General features: G+C 50.7%; 1 protein-coding gene across 1 annotated transcript in view; it reads right to left on the minus strand.

The window, feature by feature from the left end:
* Nucleotides 1-15,897, minus strand: part of KCP (kielin cysteine rich BMP regulator) — a 152,762-nt gene that overhangs the window by 80,064 nt on the left and 56,801 nt on the right. Inside the window, exon 22 of the mRNA XM_060244477.1 lies at nt 3,520-3,613. Coding sequence (XP_060100460.1) covers nt 3,520-3,613 — 94 coding nt within the window. The remainder of the gene's footprint in view (nt 1-3,519; nt 3,614-15,897) is intronic.

The raw sequence follows: 15,897 nt of genomic DNA on the forward strand, positions 1-15,897 counted from the left end.
TCCAACATGGCAAAATTCTCCGAGGGGGTTTGAACAATGGAGCCCAGAAGCAAGTATTGGAGGCGGGGGAGAGAAAGAAAGAGCCCAATAAAATTTAGAGGTTCCGGAGCTCCGCTCCTGGGAGCTCCTGCCCCGAATGAGGCCCGCAGCTCCAGACAGAGAGTTCCACCTATTATTATTATTATTATTATTAATTATATTTGATGAATCGCCCTATCTTGGCCAGCACCAGGCTCAGGGCGATGTACAACACTAAAATCAGTTACATTAATATATATATATATGTGTGTGTGTGTAATAGAATCATACAGTTGGAAGGGTCCTCTAGGGTCATCTAGTCCAACCCCCTGCACAATGCAGGAAACTCACGAACACCTCCCCCTAAATTCACAGGATCTTCATTGCTGTCAGATGGCCACCTAGCCTCTGTTTAAAAACCTCCAAGGAAGGAGAGCCCAGCACCTCCCAAGGAGGAAGCCTGTTCCACTGAGGAACTGCTCTAACAGTCAGGAAGTTCTTCCTAATCCTAGAATCATAGTGTTGGAAGGGACCACCAGGGTCATCTAGTCCAGCCCCCTGCACAATGCAGGAAACTCACAAACCCCTCCCCCTAAATTCACAGGATCTTCATTGCTATCAGATGGCCCTCTAGCCTCTGTTGAAAAACCTCCAAGGAAGGAGAGCCCACCACCTCCCAAGAAGGAAGCCTGTTCCACTGAGGAACCGCTCTAAACTCACAAACCCCTCCCCCTAAATTCACAGGATCTTCCTTGCTGTCAGATGGCCATCTAGCCTCTGTTCAAAAACCTCCGAGGAAGGAGAGCCCACCACCTCCCAAGGAAGCCTGTTCCACTGAGGAACCACTCTAAACTCACAAATCTCTCCCCCTAAATTCACAGGATCCTCATTGCTGTCAGATGGCCCTCTAGCCTCTGTTGAAAAACCTCCAAGGAAGGAGAGCCCACCACCTCCCAAGGAGGAAGCCTGTTCCACTGAGGAACCGCTCTAAACTCACAACCCCCTCCCCCTAAATTCACAGGATCCTCATTGCTGTCAGATGGCCATCTAGCCTCTGTTGAAAAACCTCCAAGGAAGGAGAGCCCACCACCTCCCAAGGAGGAAGCCTGTTCCACTGAGGAACCACTTTAAACTCACAAATACCTCCCCTAAATTCACAGGATCCTCATTGCTGTCAGATGGCCATCTAGCCTCTGTTGAAAAACCTCCATGGAAGGAGAGCCCAACACCTCCCGAGGAAGCCTGTTCCACTGAGGAACCACTCTAAACTCACAAACCCATCCCCCTAAATTCACAGGATCCTCATTGCTGTCAGATGGCCATCTAGCCTCTGTTGAAAAACCTCCAAGGAAGGAGAGCCCAGCACCTCCCAAGGAGGAAGCCTGTTCCACTGAGGAACTGCTCTAACAGTCAGGAAGTTCTTCCTAATCCTAGAATCATAGTGTTGGAAGGGACCACCAGGGTCATCTAGTCCAGCCCCCTGCACAATGCAGGAAACTCACAAACCCCTCCCCCTAAATTCACAGGATCTTCCTTGCTGTCAGATGGCCCTCTAGCCTCTGTTGAAAAACCTCCAAGGAAGGAGAGCCCACCACCTCCCAAGGAGGAAGCCTGTTCCACTGAGGAACCGCTCTAAACTCACAACCCCCTCCCCCTAAATTCACAGGATCCTCATTGCTGTCAGATGGCCATCTAGCCTCTGTTGAAAAACCTCCAAGGAAGGAGAGCCCACCACCTCCCAAGGAGGAAGCCTGTTCCACTGAGGAACCACTTTAAACTCACAAATACCTCCCCTAAATTCACAGGATCCTCATTGCTGTCAGATGGCCATCTAGCCTCTGTTGAAAAACCTCCATGGAAGGAGAGCCCAACACCTCCCGAGGAAGCCTGTTCCACTGAGGAACCACTCTAAACTCACAAACCCATCCCCCTAAATTCACAGGATCCTCATTGCTGTCAGATGGCCATCTAGCCTCTGTTGAAAAACCTCCAAGGAAGGAGAGCCCAGCACCTCCCAAGGAGGAAGCCTGTTCCACTGAGGAACTGCTCTAACAGTCAGGAAGTTCTTCCTAATCCTAGAATCATAGTGTTGGAAGGGACCACCAGGGTCATCTAGTCCAGCCCCCTGCACAATGCAGGAAACTCACAAACCCCTCCCCCTAAATTCACAGGATCTTCATTGCTGTCAGATGGCCATCTAGCCTCTGTTCAAAAACCTCCGAGGAAGGAGAGCCCACCACCTCCCAAGGAAGCCTGTTCCACTGAGGAACCACTCTAAACTCACAAATCTCTCCCCCTAAATTCACAGGATCCTCATTGCTGTCAGATGGCCATCTAGCCTCTGTTGAAAAACCTCCAAGGAAGGAGAGCCCACCACCTCCCAAGGAGGAAGCCTGTTCCACTGAGGAAACGCTCTAAACTCACAACCCCCTCCCCCTAAATTCACAGGATCCTCATTGCTGTCAGATGGCCATCTAGCCTCTGCTGAAAAACCTCCAAGGAAGGAGAGCCCACCACCTCCCAAGGAGGAAGCCTGTTCCACTGAGGAACCACTTTAAACTCACAAATACCTCCCCTAAATTCACAGGATCCTCATTGCTGTCAGATGGCCATATAGCCTCTGTTGAAAAACCTCCATGGAAGGAGAGCCCACCACCCACCTCCTGAGGAGGAAGCCTGTTCTGCTGGCGTCTTTCAAGTGCTCTTGTTCAGTTATTGGATCACATCAGGGGTGGGGTGATCCCCCCAAGAGGGGGTGGGGAGGAAAAAGGTGCCAGCCCGGCAACCGTCGCTGTCCCCATGCAAAGGGCTTGGCGGAACATCTCTGCAAAAGATCCCTCAGGTGGAGGTCTTTCCTATCCCCTCCTGCCTGGTCCTTTCAACTGGAGATGCTGGGGATTGAACCTGGGACCTTCTACATGTCGAGCAGAGACTCTACCACAGAGCTACAGCCCCACTTCACGGCTCTCCAGGGTCTCAGGCTGAGGTCTTTCCCATCCCCTCCTGTCTGATGCTTTCAACTGGAGATGTTGGGGATTGAACCTGGGACCTTCTGCATGCCAAGCAGAGACTCTTAACACTGAGCCACAGCCCCACTTCACGGCTCTCCAGGGTCTCAGGCTGAGGTCTTTCCCATCCCCTCCTGCCTGGTCCTTTCAACTGGAGATGTTGGGGATTGAACCTGGGACCTTCTGCATGCCAAGCAGAGGCTCTGCCACGGAGCCACAGCCCCACTTCATGGCTCTCCATGGTCTCAAGCTGAGGTTTTTCCCATCACCTCCTGCCTGGTCCTTCTTAATTGGAGATGCTGGGGATTGAACCTGGGACCTTCCGCACGCCAAGCAGAGGCTCTGCCACGGAGCCACCGAAGGCAGAGGGGAGATGGTTTGCTGAATTCCCCTCCGGATTTCTTGCACACCGACAGTCCTCCCTGCTCCATGATCTCATCCAGGAGTTGCAAGGCAAAAGAGCAGACCCCCCACCCCTACGTCAGCGGGATACCTGGGCACCGAGGGCAGCATTCCCCGGGCATCCTGAAGGGCTCTGGGCAGACCAGGGGGCCGCAGCGGGTCGAGAGGCACTGCACGTTTCCATTCTGCGGGGAGGAGACATGGGGGTGAGAGGAATCCTCTGCAGCACCCCCCACAAGGAAGTCAGATAGGGTTGCCAGCGCCGGTTGGGAAATTCCAGCAGATTTGGGGGAGTGGAGTCTCCGGAGGCCAGGGTTTGGGGAGGGAAGTTAGTAGGGTATAATGCCATACAGCCCACCCTTCCCCCCAAAGGAACCATTTTCTCTGAGAGAATTCATCTCTGTCATCTGGAGATCTCCAGGGCCCACCAGGAGGTTGGCAACTCTGGTTAGTGGGTGTTTCATTTGGGCTTTTTTTGGTAGCAGGGGCTCCTTTGTCTATTAGGCCACACACCCCCCGGATGTAGCCAATCCTCCCGGAGCTTACAGCAGGCCCTGTACGAAGAGCCCTGTAAGGAATTCTAGCAGGAGCTCCTTTGCATATTAGGCCACACACCCCTGATGCTGCCAATCCTCCTGGAGCTCTCAGTAGGCCCTGTACGAGGAGCCCTGTAAGCTCTCGGAGGATTGGCTACATCAGGGAGGTGTGGCCCAGGGGTGGAATTCTAGCAGGAGCTCCTTTGCATATTAGGCCACACCTCCCTGATGTAGCCAATCTTCCTGGAGTTTACAGGGCTCTTCATACAGGACCTGCTGTAAGCTCCAGGAGGATTGGCTACATCAGGGAGAGGTGTGGCCTAATATGTAAAGGAGCTCCAGCTAGAATTCTACCCCTGATATTAGGCCGCACACCCCGAGGTAGCCAATCCTCCTGGAGCTCACAGCAGACCCTGTACGAAGAGCTCTGTAAGCTCTCGGAGGATTGGCTACATCAGGGAGGTGTGGCCCTGGGGTAGAATTCTAGCAGGAGCTCCTTTGCATGTTAGGCCACCCCCCCCCCCCGGATGTGGCCAATCCTCCCGGAGCTTACAGTAGGCCCTGTAAGAAGAGCCCTCTAAACTCTTGGAGGATTGGCTACATCGGGGGGGGGGGGGACGTGGCCTAATAGGCAAAGGAGTTCCTGCTACCAAAAAAGCCTTGAATTTGATACAATCTGGAGGCCACTCTGAGATCATATAGCCCGGCTCAAGCTCCCCTCATCCCCGCCGTAGTCACAGCTTTCCCCGCGCGGCCCTGTCCACTGCTCCCGTGGACCTGCAGCCACGGCACTTACAATGCAGTGGCATCGCCGGCACTTGTCCGTGGGGTGGGGGAATTCGGCTCCGTTGGGGTACTCCTTCCCAGCATAGTTGCAGCCTGTGCAGGAATGAAGGGGAAATCCTGGCTGTGTTGTACAGCAGAAAGGGGAAGGGGAACAGGGGTCATTTTGGCGAGCAAATCGCACTGGCAATCAAGAAAGGGAAGGGGCTGGGAGACGGGGCTCCCCCCCCCCCACATTCTCATTTTACTTCCTGCTCAGTTCCTGTTTCTTCAGCCCTCCCCCCCCCCCCCCCACCGTTCTGCTTGTGTTTTGCTCTCTCTGGGGGTTGATTCAGTATTAAACAGGGTCCCCCTCACCTTCTTTATTTCCCTGGTTTTAATTCTACAGGGAAATAAACTGGGGGGAGGGGGGGACTGCTTGATGCTGGATCAACTGCTAGAGCTGGGGTGGCCAAACTAGCTTAACATAAGAGCCCCACAGAATAAAAGTCAGATGCTTGAAAGCTGCAAGACAGGAACATCAGGTGTTTAAGGGAAGGAAGGAAGGAAGGAAGGAAGGAAGGAAGGAAGGAAGGAAGGAAGGAAGGAAGGAAGGAAGGAAGGAAGGAAGGAAGGAAGGAAGGAAGGAAGGAAGGAAGGAAGGAAGGAAGGAAGAGAAAGAAGGACTTTTCTCCCTTTCCCACAATACGAGAACTTGTGGACATTCTAGAAACATTCTTTTCTAGGCAAACTTATCGAGAGGGCAGTGGCGAGGCAGCTACAGACTTTCCTGGAGGACGCTTCCATCCTTGACCCACTCCAGTCTGGCTTCCGCCCAGGTCATGGGACGGAGACGGTGTTGGTTGCCCTAGTGGATGACCTTCAACGGCATCTGGATCGGGGTGGCTCGGCAGTGCTGATGTTGTTGGACCTATCGGCGGCGTTCGATACGGTCGACCATCGGTTACTGACTTGCCACCTTGCCGACGTGGGGATTCAGGGGCTAGCCTTGCAGTGGCTTTCCTCTTTCCTTGAAGGTCGGGGACAAAGGGTCGCGATTGGGGGGGAGCTATCCCGGAGGCACACACTTAATTGTGGAGTGCCCCAGGGAGCGGTTCTCTCCCCGATGTTATTTAACATCTATATGCGACCTCTTGCCCAGATTGCCCGAAGGTATGGGCTGGGGTGTCACCAGTATGCTGGTGACACCCAGCTCTATCTACTTATGGACAACCGACCTGTCTCCGCCCCAGAAAAACTAGATCGGGCATTGCAGGCCGTGGCTGAGTGGCTCAGACGGAGTGGACTGAGACTGAATCCTGCGAAGACAGAGGTCCTCTGTTTGGGCCGTCGTGGACCGGGGGGGGGGGGGAAATCCCCCTGCCGACTTTTGACGGTGCGCCGCTGACGGCGGCGGACAGGGTCAAGAGCCTGGGGGTGCTGTTGGAGCCGTCCCTAAAGATGGAGGCTCAGATAGCAACCACTGCCAAGTCCGCGTTCTTTCATCTTAGACGGGCAAGGCAGTTGGCCCCCTTCCTGGACCGCGACGACCTAGCAACAGTGATCCATGCTACGGTCACCTCGAGATTGGATTACTGCAATGCCCTCTACATGGGGCTGCCCCTGTGCCGGACCCGGAAATTGCAGCTGGTGCAGAACGCCGCGGCCCGGCTGCTATTGGGCCTCCCAAGGTGGGGGCACATCCGGCCGGGCCTTCGGGCTCTGCACTGGCTTCCAATAACATACCGAGTCCGGTACAAGGTGCTGGTCATTACCTTTAAAGCCCTATATGGCCTGGGACCTGCCTACCTGAAGGACCGTCTCTCCCCACACGTTCCCCAGAGAGTACTGAGGTCTGGGACTCAAAACCTTCTCACCATCCCCGGGCCCAAGGAAGTCCGTCTCAAGACAACCAGAGACAGGGCCTTTTCTATAATGGCCCCCACATGGTGGAACCAGCTGCCGGAAGAGGTGAGGGCCCTGCGGGATCTTACTCAGTTCCGCAGGGCCTGTAAGACAACCCTCTTCCGGTTAGCTTATGCCGACTAGATAAATGTAGCTTATCAGATTTTAGTGAAATATACTGGATAGTTTTAATGTTAAGATTTTAATGTTTTTAGGTTTTTTAAATGTTTTGACTTTTAAATGTATTAACTTTGTACCTTGTTTTATTGTTTTGTCGTTGTTGTGAGCCGCCCTGAGCCACTCTGTGGGAAGGGCGGGATATAAATTATAGAATAAATAAATAAAATAAAAAATTCAATGAAATTGCTGAGCAGTCGAGTTAGAACTTATAAAAGGAAGTCCTTCTTCACCGAAAGGGTGATGAACTCATGCAATTCACTGCCACAGGAGGTGGCGGCGGCTGCAAGCAAAGACAGCTTCAAGAGAGGATTGGATCAACATGTGGAACAGAGGTCCATCAGTAGCTATTAGCCACAGCTTATCATTGGAACTCTCTGTCTGGGGCAGTGATGCTCTGTCTTCTTGTTGCTGTGGGGGGGGGGGGCAACAGTGAGAGGGCTTCTAGGGTCCTGGCCCCACTGGTGGACCTCCTGATGGCACCTGGCTTTATCGGCCACGGTGTGACACGGACTGGATGGGCTGATCCAACATGGCTTCTCTTATGTTCTTATGTGACACAGTGTTGGACTGGATGGGCCACTGGCCTGATTCAACATGGCTTCTCTTATGTTCTCATGTGACACAGAGTGTTGGACTGGAGGGGCCACTGGCCTGATCCAAAATGGCTTCTCTTATGTTCTTATGTGACACAGAGTGTTGGACTGGATGGGCCACTGGCCTGATTCAACATGGCTTCTCTTATGTTCTCATGTGACACAGAGTATTGGACTGGATGGGCCACTGGCCTGATCCAACATGGCTTCTCTTATGTTCTTATGTGACACAGAGTGTTGGACTGGAGGAGCCATTGGCCTGATCCAACATGGCTTCTCTTATGTTCTCATGTGACACAGAGTGTTGGACTGGATGGGCCATTGGCCTGATCCAACATGGCTTCCCTTGTGTTCTTATGTGACACAGAGTGTTGGACTGGATGGACCATTGGCCTGATCCAACATGGCTTCTCTTATGTTCTTATGTGACACAGAGTGTTGGACTGGATGGGCCACTGGCCTGATCCAACATGGCTTCTCTTATGTTCTTATGTGACACAGAGTGTTGGACTGGAGGAGCCATTGGCCTGATCCAACATGGCTTCTCTTATGTTCTTATGTGACACAGAGTGTTGGACTGGATGAGCCATTGGCCTGATCCAACATGGCTTCTCTTATGTCCTTATGTTCTGAAAGAAGGAAGGAAGGAAAATATATATGCTGGAGGGAGGGAGAGGTGGAAAGAAAGCAACTTTAACTTTAAATACATTTCCCTAGTCACCGGCTGGCTTGGCTTGGAGAAGTGATTTAAAGAGAGAAATGCCTCCTCCCAGTTGGCCAACAGGTCAGTGAGGGCTTTGAGAGCCGCACAATATGTGTGAAAGAGTGACATGTGGCTCCTGACCTGCTGTTTGGCCACCCCTGCGCTAAAGGAAGGAAAACACATGCAGAACATGAAATCCCCCCCACCGAAAAAACCCCCACACCTTAACAATGAGTAAAATGAGCTTGTGGGAAAGCTTCTGGCAAGAATTCGGAGCACATTCACACATGCACAACTATCACTTGGGAGTTCAGCCACCGTCCCGGTGGGTCTCAGCGCTTCTTACCATTGCAGTTGTTCTGGCAGCAGGATCCGGGCAACGGGTGGGCGCAGAGGGCTCCCGGGCAGTGCCGCTCGGTGCAGAAGAGCTCCCCGCTGGTGCATAAGCAGACCTGGCACAGATTCTGTGGGTCGGGCAACTCCTCTCCCTCCGGCACCACACGGTTGTCCAGGGCACAGTCTAAAGAGGGGAGAGAGACACAGGTCAGCCGGCCAGTGTAGACTCACCCCAGCCCAGTCTCAGCCAGGGGAGGTTCCTGAAGACAGAGAGGACAAGGGAGTGAGGAGAATGGGGTATGGCAGCGGCGGTGGCGGCGGAGGGGTGTTGTGTCTTCTGCGCCCCGTTTCTCATTTCCCAGACCCTTCTCAAATGCCCAGCTCCTGGCTGCAGAGTTCCGCCCTGTTGCTTCCGTTCACTGCCAACGTTCCCTCTCAGCTGCAGAGTCTTAATAATAATAATATTTAATTTATATCCCGCTCTCCCTGCCAAAGCACGCTCAGGGCAGCTAACAACATAAAAACTTCAGCAATTAAAACAATGCATATTATAAATCCGGGGTGGCCAAGGGTAGCTCTCCAGATGTTTTTTTTGCCTACAACTCCCATCAGCCCCAGCCATTGGCCATGCTGGCTGGGGCTGATGGGAGTTGTAGGCAAAAAAAAACCATCTGGAGAGCTACCGTGGGCCACCCCTGTTATAAATCCTACATACATATTATAAATCCAACATTATAAATCATAGGTTATAAATCATACACTAAAACCATCAAAGTTGGGCTGGTGCTAAAATCTTGACGTTATGCATCTTACAGTTTTTCCATGGCGATGGTATTCCTTCTACAGTAGATTCCTTCTTAAGCAAAGGCGAGCTGGAAAAGAGTGGTCTCGCAGGCCCTGCGGAACTGGGCAAGGCTCCTCAAGGCCCCCACCTCCTCTGGCGATTGGTTCCACCAGCGAGGGGCCACAATCGAGAAGGCCCTTCCTCTAGTGACTTTCAGTTTGGCCTCCCTCGGCCCGGGGATTACTGATAGATTTTGAGAACCAGATCTGAGTACCCTCTGGGGAATATATGGGGAGAGACGGTCCCTAAGGTAGGCAGGTCCTCGGCCATATAGGGCTCTTGTGAGCAAAAGGTCTACTTTGTGAGCGACTGGTATGAAAGTGGTGAGCTCCTGCACCAGTTATTGTGCTCTGGGGTCATCCTTCTTGAGCTAAGACAATAATGTGTGAGCTGGAGGCTAAAAAACTGTGAGCTAGCTCATGCTAACTCAGCTTAGAGGGAACACTGTTCGCTGCCCAAATGTTATACAAGTTCAACCTAAAACTAGGCAGGTTTTTTTTTTTTTGAGCAAGAACGCACAGGAACACAATTCTGGCTGCCTTGGTGTCAGGGGGTGTGGCCTAATAGGCAAATTTTATTTATCTATCTATCTATCTATCTATCTATCTATCTATCTATCTATCTATCTATCTATCTATCTATCTATCTATCTATCTATCTATCTATCTATCTATCTGGGATTTATATCCCGCCCTTCCCACCGAGTGGCTCAGGGCGGCTTACAACATATGTAAAACTAACATAAAAATAAATTACACTTTAAAATTAACATTTCATATTAAATAATTAAAATCCAACATTTGTTATAAATATATAACAAATGAGCTCCTGCTGGGCTTTTTCTACCCCCAAAGCCCTATGTGGAACAATGGTGATGTCAGGGGGTATGGCCTAATAGGCAAATGAGCTCCTGCTGGGCTTTTCCTACCCCAAAAGCCCTGTGTGGAACAATGGTGGCATTGGAGGAGTGGCCTAATAGGCAAATGAGCTCCTGCTGGGCTTTTCCTACCCCCAAAGCCCTGTGTGGAACAATGGTGACATTGGGGGAGTGGCCTAGTAGGGAAATGAGCTCCTGCTAGGCTTTTTCTACCCCAAAAGCCCTGTGTGGAACAATGGTGACATTGGGGGAGTGGCCTAATAGGCAAATGAGCTCCTGCTGGGCTTTTCCTACCCCCAAAGCCCTGTGTGGAACAATGGTGACATTGGGGGAGTGGCCTAGTAGGCAAATGAGCTCCTGCTAGGCTTTTTCTACCAAAAAGCCCTGAAACTAGCTATTGTGAGCGTGCACTCATATCTAAACATCCATGTGTACTAAGCATTCACAGGGAATGTGCACTACTGAGAAACTGCTAAGTGTTCAGAGTCCAGTGGCACCCTTTAAACCAAGAAAGCTGCATTCAGGGTTGAAGCTTTGGTGCGCACGCACACTTCCTTAGAGACAATGAAGTGGAAATTACCAGTCCATACATATAGGCAGAGAGTGAGCAGTGAATTAGCACGCAACTTAATGAAGATAAGTTGCGTTTAGGTAGGAAAAATCCAATGTATGGTTACAGGGTGGGGGAGACTTGTCTTAGCAGTAGTCTGTGCAAAAAGGATGTACGGGTCTTACTGGATCATATGCTGAACATGAGTCAACAGTGTGACGCGGTGGCTAAAAAGGCAAATGCAATTTTGGGCTGTATCAACAGAAGTCTAGTGTCCAGATCACGTGATGTGATGGTATCGCTTTATTCAGCTCTGGTAAGACCTCACCTGGAGTCTTGTGTTCAGTTTTGGGCACCACATTTTAAGAAGGATATAGACAACGGGTCCAGAAGAGGGTGACGAAGATCACACACACACACACACACACATATATACACATACACACACATATATATATATACACACATATTGTGGCTAATAGCCACCGATGGACCTCTGCTCCATATTTTTATCCAATCCCCTCTTAAAGCTGGCTATGCTTGTAGCCGCCACCGCAGTCCCTGCTGGATTTCAGACTGCTACCCAAGCAAGAAGTAGCACATTTATAGGTACTGCACACGTCTAATCAATGAAAGGATACAGACAGTGGACTTTTGTACCGTTACAGCAGTGGGAAATTAATTTGTATTTTGAGTTCTGCTGTATTCATGGACATTTGTAAGAATTTTGGTGAAGAATCCAGCCGCTACTTGGACACTGCCTAAGGGTGTCACAACAACCGCTAAGTACGAACAATTAACAGTAACTCTGAATATCTACAAAAGACATATGCGGTCAATAGATTACAAATATATCAGTTTTCATATTTCATACCAGCACGTGATTCATCGTTACACAAGCACATCAATTTTCATCAGTGTTCATAAATATTAAATTCATAGACATTGAACATATGAACATATGAAGCTGCGTTATACTGAATCAGACACTTGGTCCATCAAAGTCAGTATTGTCTTCTCAGACTGGCAGCGGCTCTCCAGGGTCTCAAGCTGGACTAGACTGGACCCTTTTGAGTTGGAGATGCCGGGGATTGAACCTGGGACCTTCTGCTTATCAAGCAGAGGCTCTACCACTGAGCAACCATCCTTCCCCAACATATATGAACCTATAAAGCTGCCTTCTACTGGATCAGACCCTTGCCCCATCAAAGTCAGCCTTGTCTACTCAGACTGGCAGAAGCTCTCCAGGGTCTCAAGCTGAGGTTTGTCACGCCTATTTGCCTGGATTCTTTTTACTTGGAGATGTCGGGGATTGAACCTGGACCTTCTGCTTACCAAGCAGAGGCTATACCACTGAGCCACTGTCCCTCCCCTTAGACATATGAACATATGAAGCTGCGTTACACTGAATCAGACACTTGGTCCATCAAAGTCAGTATTGTCTTCTCAGACTGTCAGCGGCTCTCCAGGGTCTCAAGCTGAGGTTTTTCACGTCTACTTGCCTGGACCCTTTTTTGGAGATGCCAGGGATTGAACTTGGGACCTTCTGCTTCCCAAGCAGATGCTCTACCACTGAGCTACCGTCCCTCCCCTTTACAAAACATTACAAAACACAGCACTTTCGTACTGCATCCCCTCCCAATAGCTGTGAACCGTCTGAACACTGGCAACCCTACGTCCCGGATCTTAATGTGAAGTAAGTTTAATGTGATGTATGCTTAAGGAAGTTAGAAAATTCAACCTGGTACATACCTGTGGAGCCATTATATGCAATATATAAGTAACACAGTGGTTTATTTCCATTGTTAGCCAACTGGGGATTGGCAGTCCCCCTTCCAGTTCCAACACTCACCGGGACATCTGGGGCAGCAGAATCCAGGTCTCTTCTCCGGATGCGGACAAACCACCGGTGGGCAGGCAGTGGGGGAGCACAGCACCGTGCCGTCCTGTGGGGAGGAAGTGGGAGGCAGTTCCACACACCCTCCTGTGTGGCCGCACCCATTTCCTGTCTCGCCTGTAATCCCTGGTCTTATTTCATAGAATCATAGATTTGGAAGGGTCCTCCAGGGTCATCTAGTCCAACCCCCTGCACAATGCAGGAAACTCACAAACCCCTCCCCCTAAATTCACAGGATCTTCATTGCTGTCAGATGGCCCTCTAGCCTCTCTTTAAAAACCTCCAAGGAAGGAGAGCCCACCACCTCCCAAGGAGGAAGCCTGTTCCACTGAGGAACCGCTCTAAACTCACAAACCCCTCCCCCTAAATTCACAGGATCTTCATTGCTGTCAGATGGCCATCTAGCCTCTGTTGAAAAACCTCCAAGGAAGGAGAGCCCACCACCTCCCCAGAGGAAGCCTGTTCCACTGAGGAACCACTCTAAACTCACAAACACCTCCCCCTACATTCACAGGATCCTCATTGCTGTCAGATGGCCCTCTAGCCTCTCTTTAAAAACCTCCAAGGAAGGAGAGCCTACCACCTCCCAAAGAATCATAGAATCCTAGAGTTGGAAGGGACCTCCAGGGTCATCTAGTCCAACCCCCTGCACAATGCAGGAAGCTCACAAACACCTCCCCCTAAATTCACACGATCTTCATTACTGTCAAATGGCCATTTAGCCTCTGTTGAAAAACCTCCAAGGAAGGAGAGCCCACCACCTCCCCAGGAGGAAGCCTGTTCCACTGAGGAACCGCTCTAACGGTCAGGAAGTTCTTCCTAATGTTGAGTTGGAAACTCTTTTGATTTAATTTCAGCCCATGTGTTCTGGTCCAGTGTTCCCTCTAACTTGAGTTAGTGTGAGCTAGCTCATAGATTTTTAGCCTCCGGCTCACACATTTCTTGTCTCAGCTCAGGAAGGAGGACCCCAGAGCAGGCTCACGGATGCAGGAGCTCACCACTTGAATGCCAGTTGCTCACAAAGTAGAATTTTTGCTCACAAGACTCGGCAGCTTAGAGGGAACATTGGTTCTGGTCCTACCTTCCGGGGCCACAGAACACGATTCCACACCCTCCTCGATAGGACAGCCCTTCAAGTACTAAGTATTTCTTTATTTATATCCCGCTTCCCTCCCCGATGCAGCTTACAAAGTCTCCCTATTCTCCCGTTTATCCTCACAACAGCCCTGTGAAGTAGGTGAGGCTGAGAGGGTGTGACTGGTCCAAGGTCACCCAGGGAGCTGCCGTGGCAGAGCAGGGATTCGAACCTGGGCCTCGTCTGACGTTCTTAACCATGATGCCACACCGGTTCTCGCAGGCCTTCTAGGTCTGCAAAAACCAGGGAGGCTTTTGAACCTGCCACAGGCGAGCCTTCTGAGACATGCAGCTTATACAGCAGCTCAGGTCTGGCAAAGTCACTTTGGCGCACGCATGTCAGGCAACGGGTTTTCCGACTCCCGCCAGTCCTCACCGCACACCGACAGCTTTGGCACGGGCTGTCCGGGTCGACGACCTCTTGCCCGTTGATGTAGAGCCGCTGCTTGTAGGAGCACTGCTGGCAGGTTGGACAGCAGGAGCCTGTGGAGAAAGAATAATGAAAGATGGGGCTCATAGAATTGGACCCCCCCGGTCCAATCTTTTGGAAACTTGGGGGATTTCTTTGAGGAGGGGCACTAGATGCTATGCTGAAAAGTCGGCGTCTCTCCTTCAAAGAACAGCCCCCCTCCCAAAGTTCCAGATACCCACAGATCAATTTTCCATTCTACACTGTGGGAATTGGTTTCCATAGGGAATAATGGAGTGCCCAGCAGACATTTCCCTCCCCTCCCCCCACTTTCTGATGACCCCGAAGCGGGGGAGGACCTCCAAAGCGGGGGATGCCCTGCCCCCACCTGGGGATTCGGTAAATAAGGAAACTTGCAGTGTGGAGTTTAGGCAAAGCAAGAAAAACACCGTGCCAAATGTTGCAATATAAGTGCAAAACCCTCTTTTGCTCAACCACGCTATCGCTGTAATTTTTAAATATCCTTCAAAGCAAGGAAACAGTCCTTAGTAGAAACTCAACCCTTAAATGTTGCCGTTAAGTGATTTGGAAACCCTTGCACAAAACAGCATGTGTGCTGCTGAGGCCCGTAGCTATGTGGGCGGGGGGGACAGGGAGACCCATCCTTTCCAACCCCCCCCCCCTTCCAACTGTATGGCCCCTCCACTGGAGAGCCCCCCATCTCTCCTCTTTGCTCACCGCTGCTCTGAACAAGCAGTAGCATTGCGGCTGGTCCCGCTCTCCTTCCCTGACACAGACACGCTGGGAATTATTAGGAAGGGAATTGAAAACAAATCAGCCAGTATCATAATGCCCCTGTATAAATCGATGGTGCGGTCTCATTTGGAGTACTGTGTGCAGTTCTGGTCGCCGCACCTCAAAAAGGATATTATAGCATTGGAGAAAGTCCAGAGAAGGGCAACTAGAATGATTAAAGGGCTGGAGCACTTTCCCTATGAAGAAAGGTTGATACGCTTAGGGCTCTTTAGCTTGGAGAAACGTCGACTGCGGGGTGACATGATAGAAGTTTACAAGATAATGCATGGGATGGAGAAAGTAGAGAAAGAGGTACTTTTCTCCCTTTCTCACAATACAAGAACTCGTGGGCATTCGATGAAATTGCTGAGCAGACAGGTTAAAACAGATAGAAGGAAGTCCTTCTTCACCCAAAGGGTGATTCACATGTGGAATTCACTGCCACAGGAGGTGGTGGGTTAGATAAAAATATGGAGCAGAGGTCCATCAGTGGCTATTAGCCACAGTTTATCATCCATCCTTATCAACACAGAGTCTCGGAACAGAAATGGCTCCGGGCGGTGGCCTCAGAGAATCTCTCAAGGGCACACGGCCCTAACTCAGTGAAGCTTCGCCTGTTGGATCAGCCAGTATCTTAATGCCCCTGTATAAATCGATGGTGCGGTCTCATTTGGAATACTGTGTGCAGTTCTGGTCACCGCACCTCAAAAAGGATATTATAGCATTGGAGAAAGTCCGGAAAAGGGCAACTAGAATGATTCAAGGTTTGGAAGATCAACTTTAAGACCAACTTAGTTTTATTTAGAATGTATCCAAGTAGTCAGCCGTGTTGGTCTGAAGTAGTAGAACAAAATAGGAGTCAAGTCGCACCTTGAAGACCAACTCAGTTGGATATGTTCCAAATAAAACTAAGTTGGTCCTAAAGGTGTCAATTGACTCCTATTTTAT

Source organism: Heteronotia binoei, chromosome 8 (assembly GCF_032191835.1).
Source record: "Heteronotia binoei isolate CCM8104 ecotype False Entrance Well chromosome 8, APGP_CSIRO_Hbin_v1, whole genome shotgun sequence".
Lineage (NCBI taxonomy): Eukaryota > Metazoa > Chordata > Lepidosauria > Squamata > Gekkonidae > Heteronotia > Heteronotia binoei.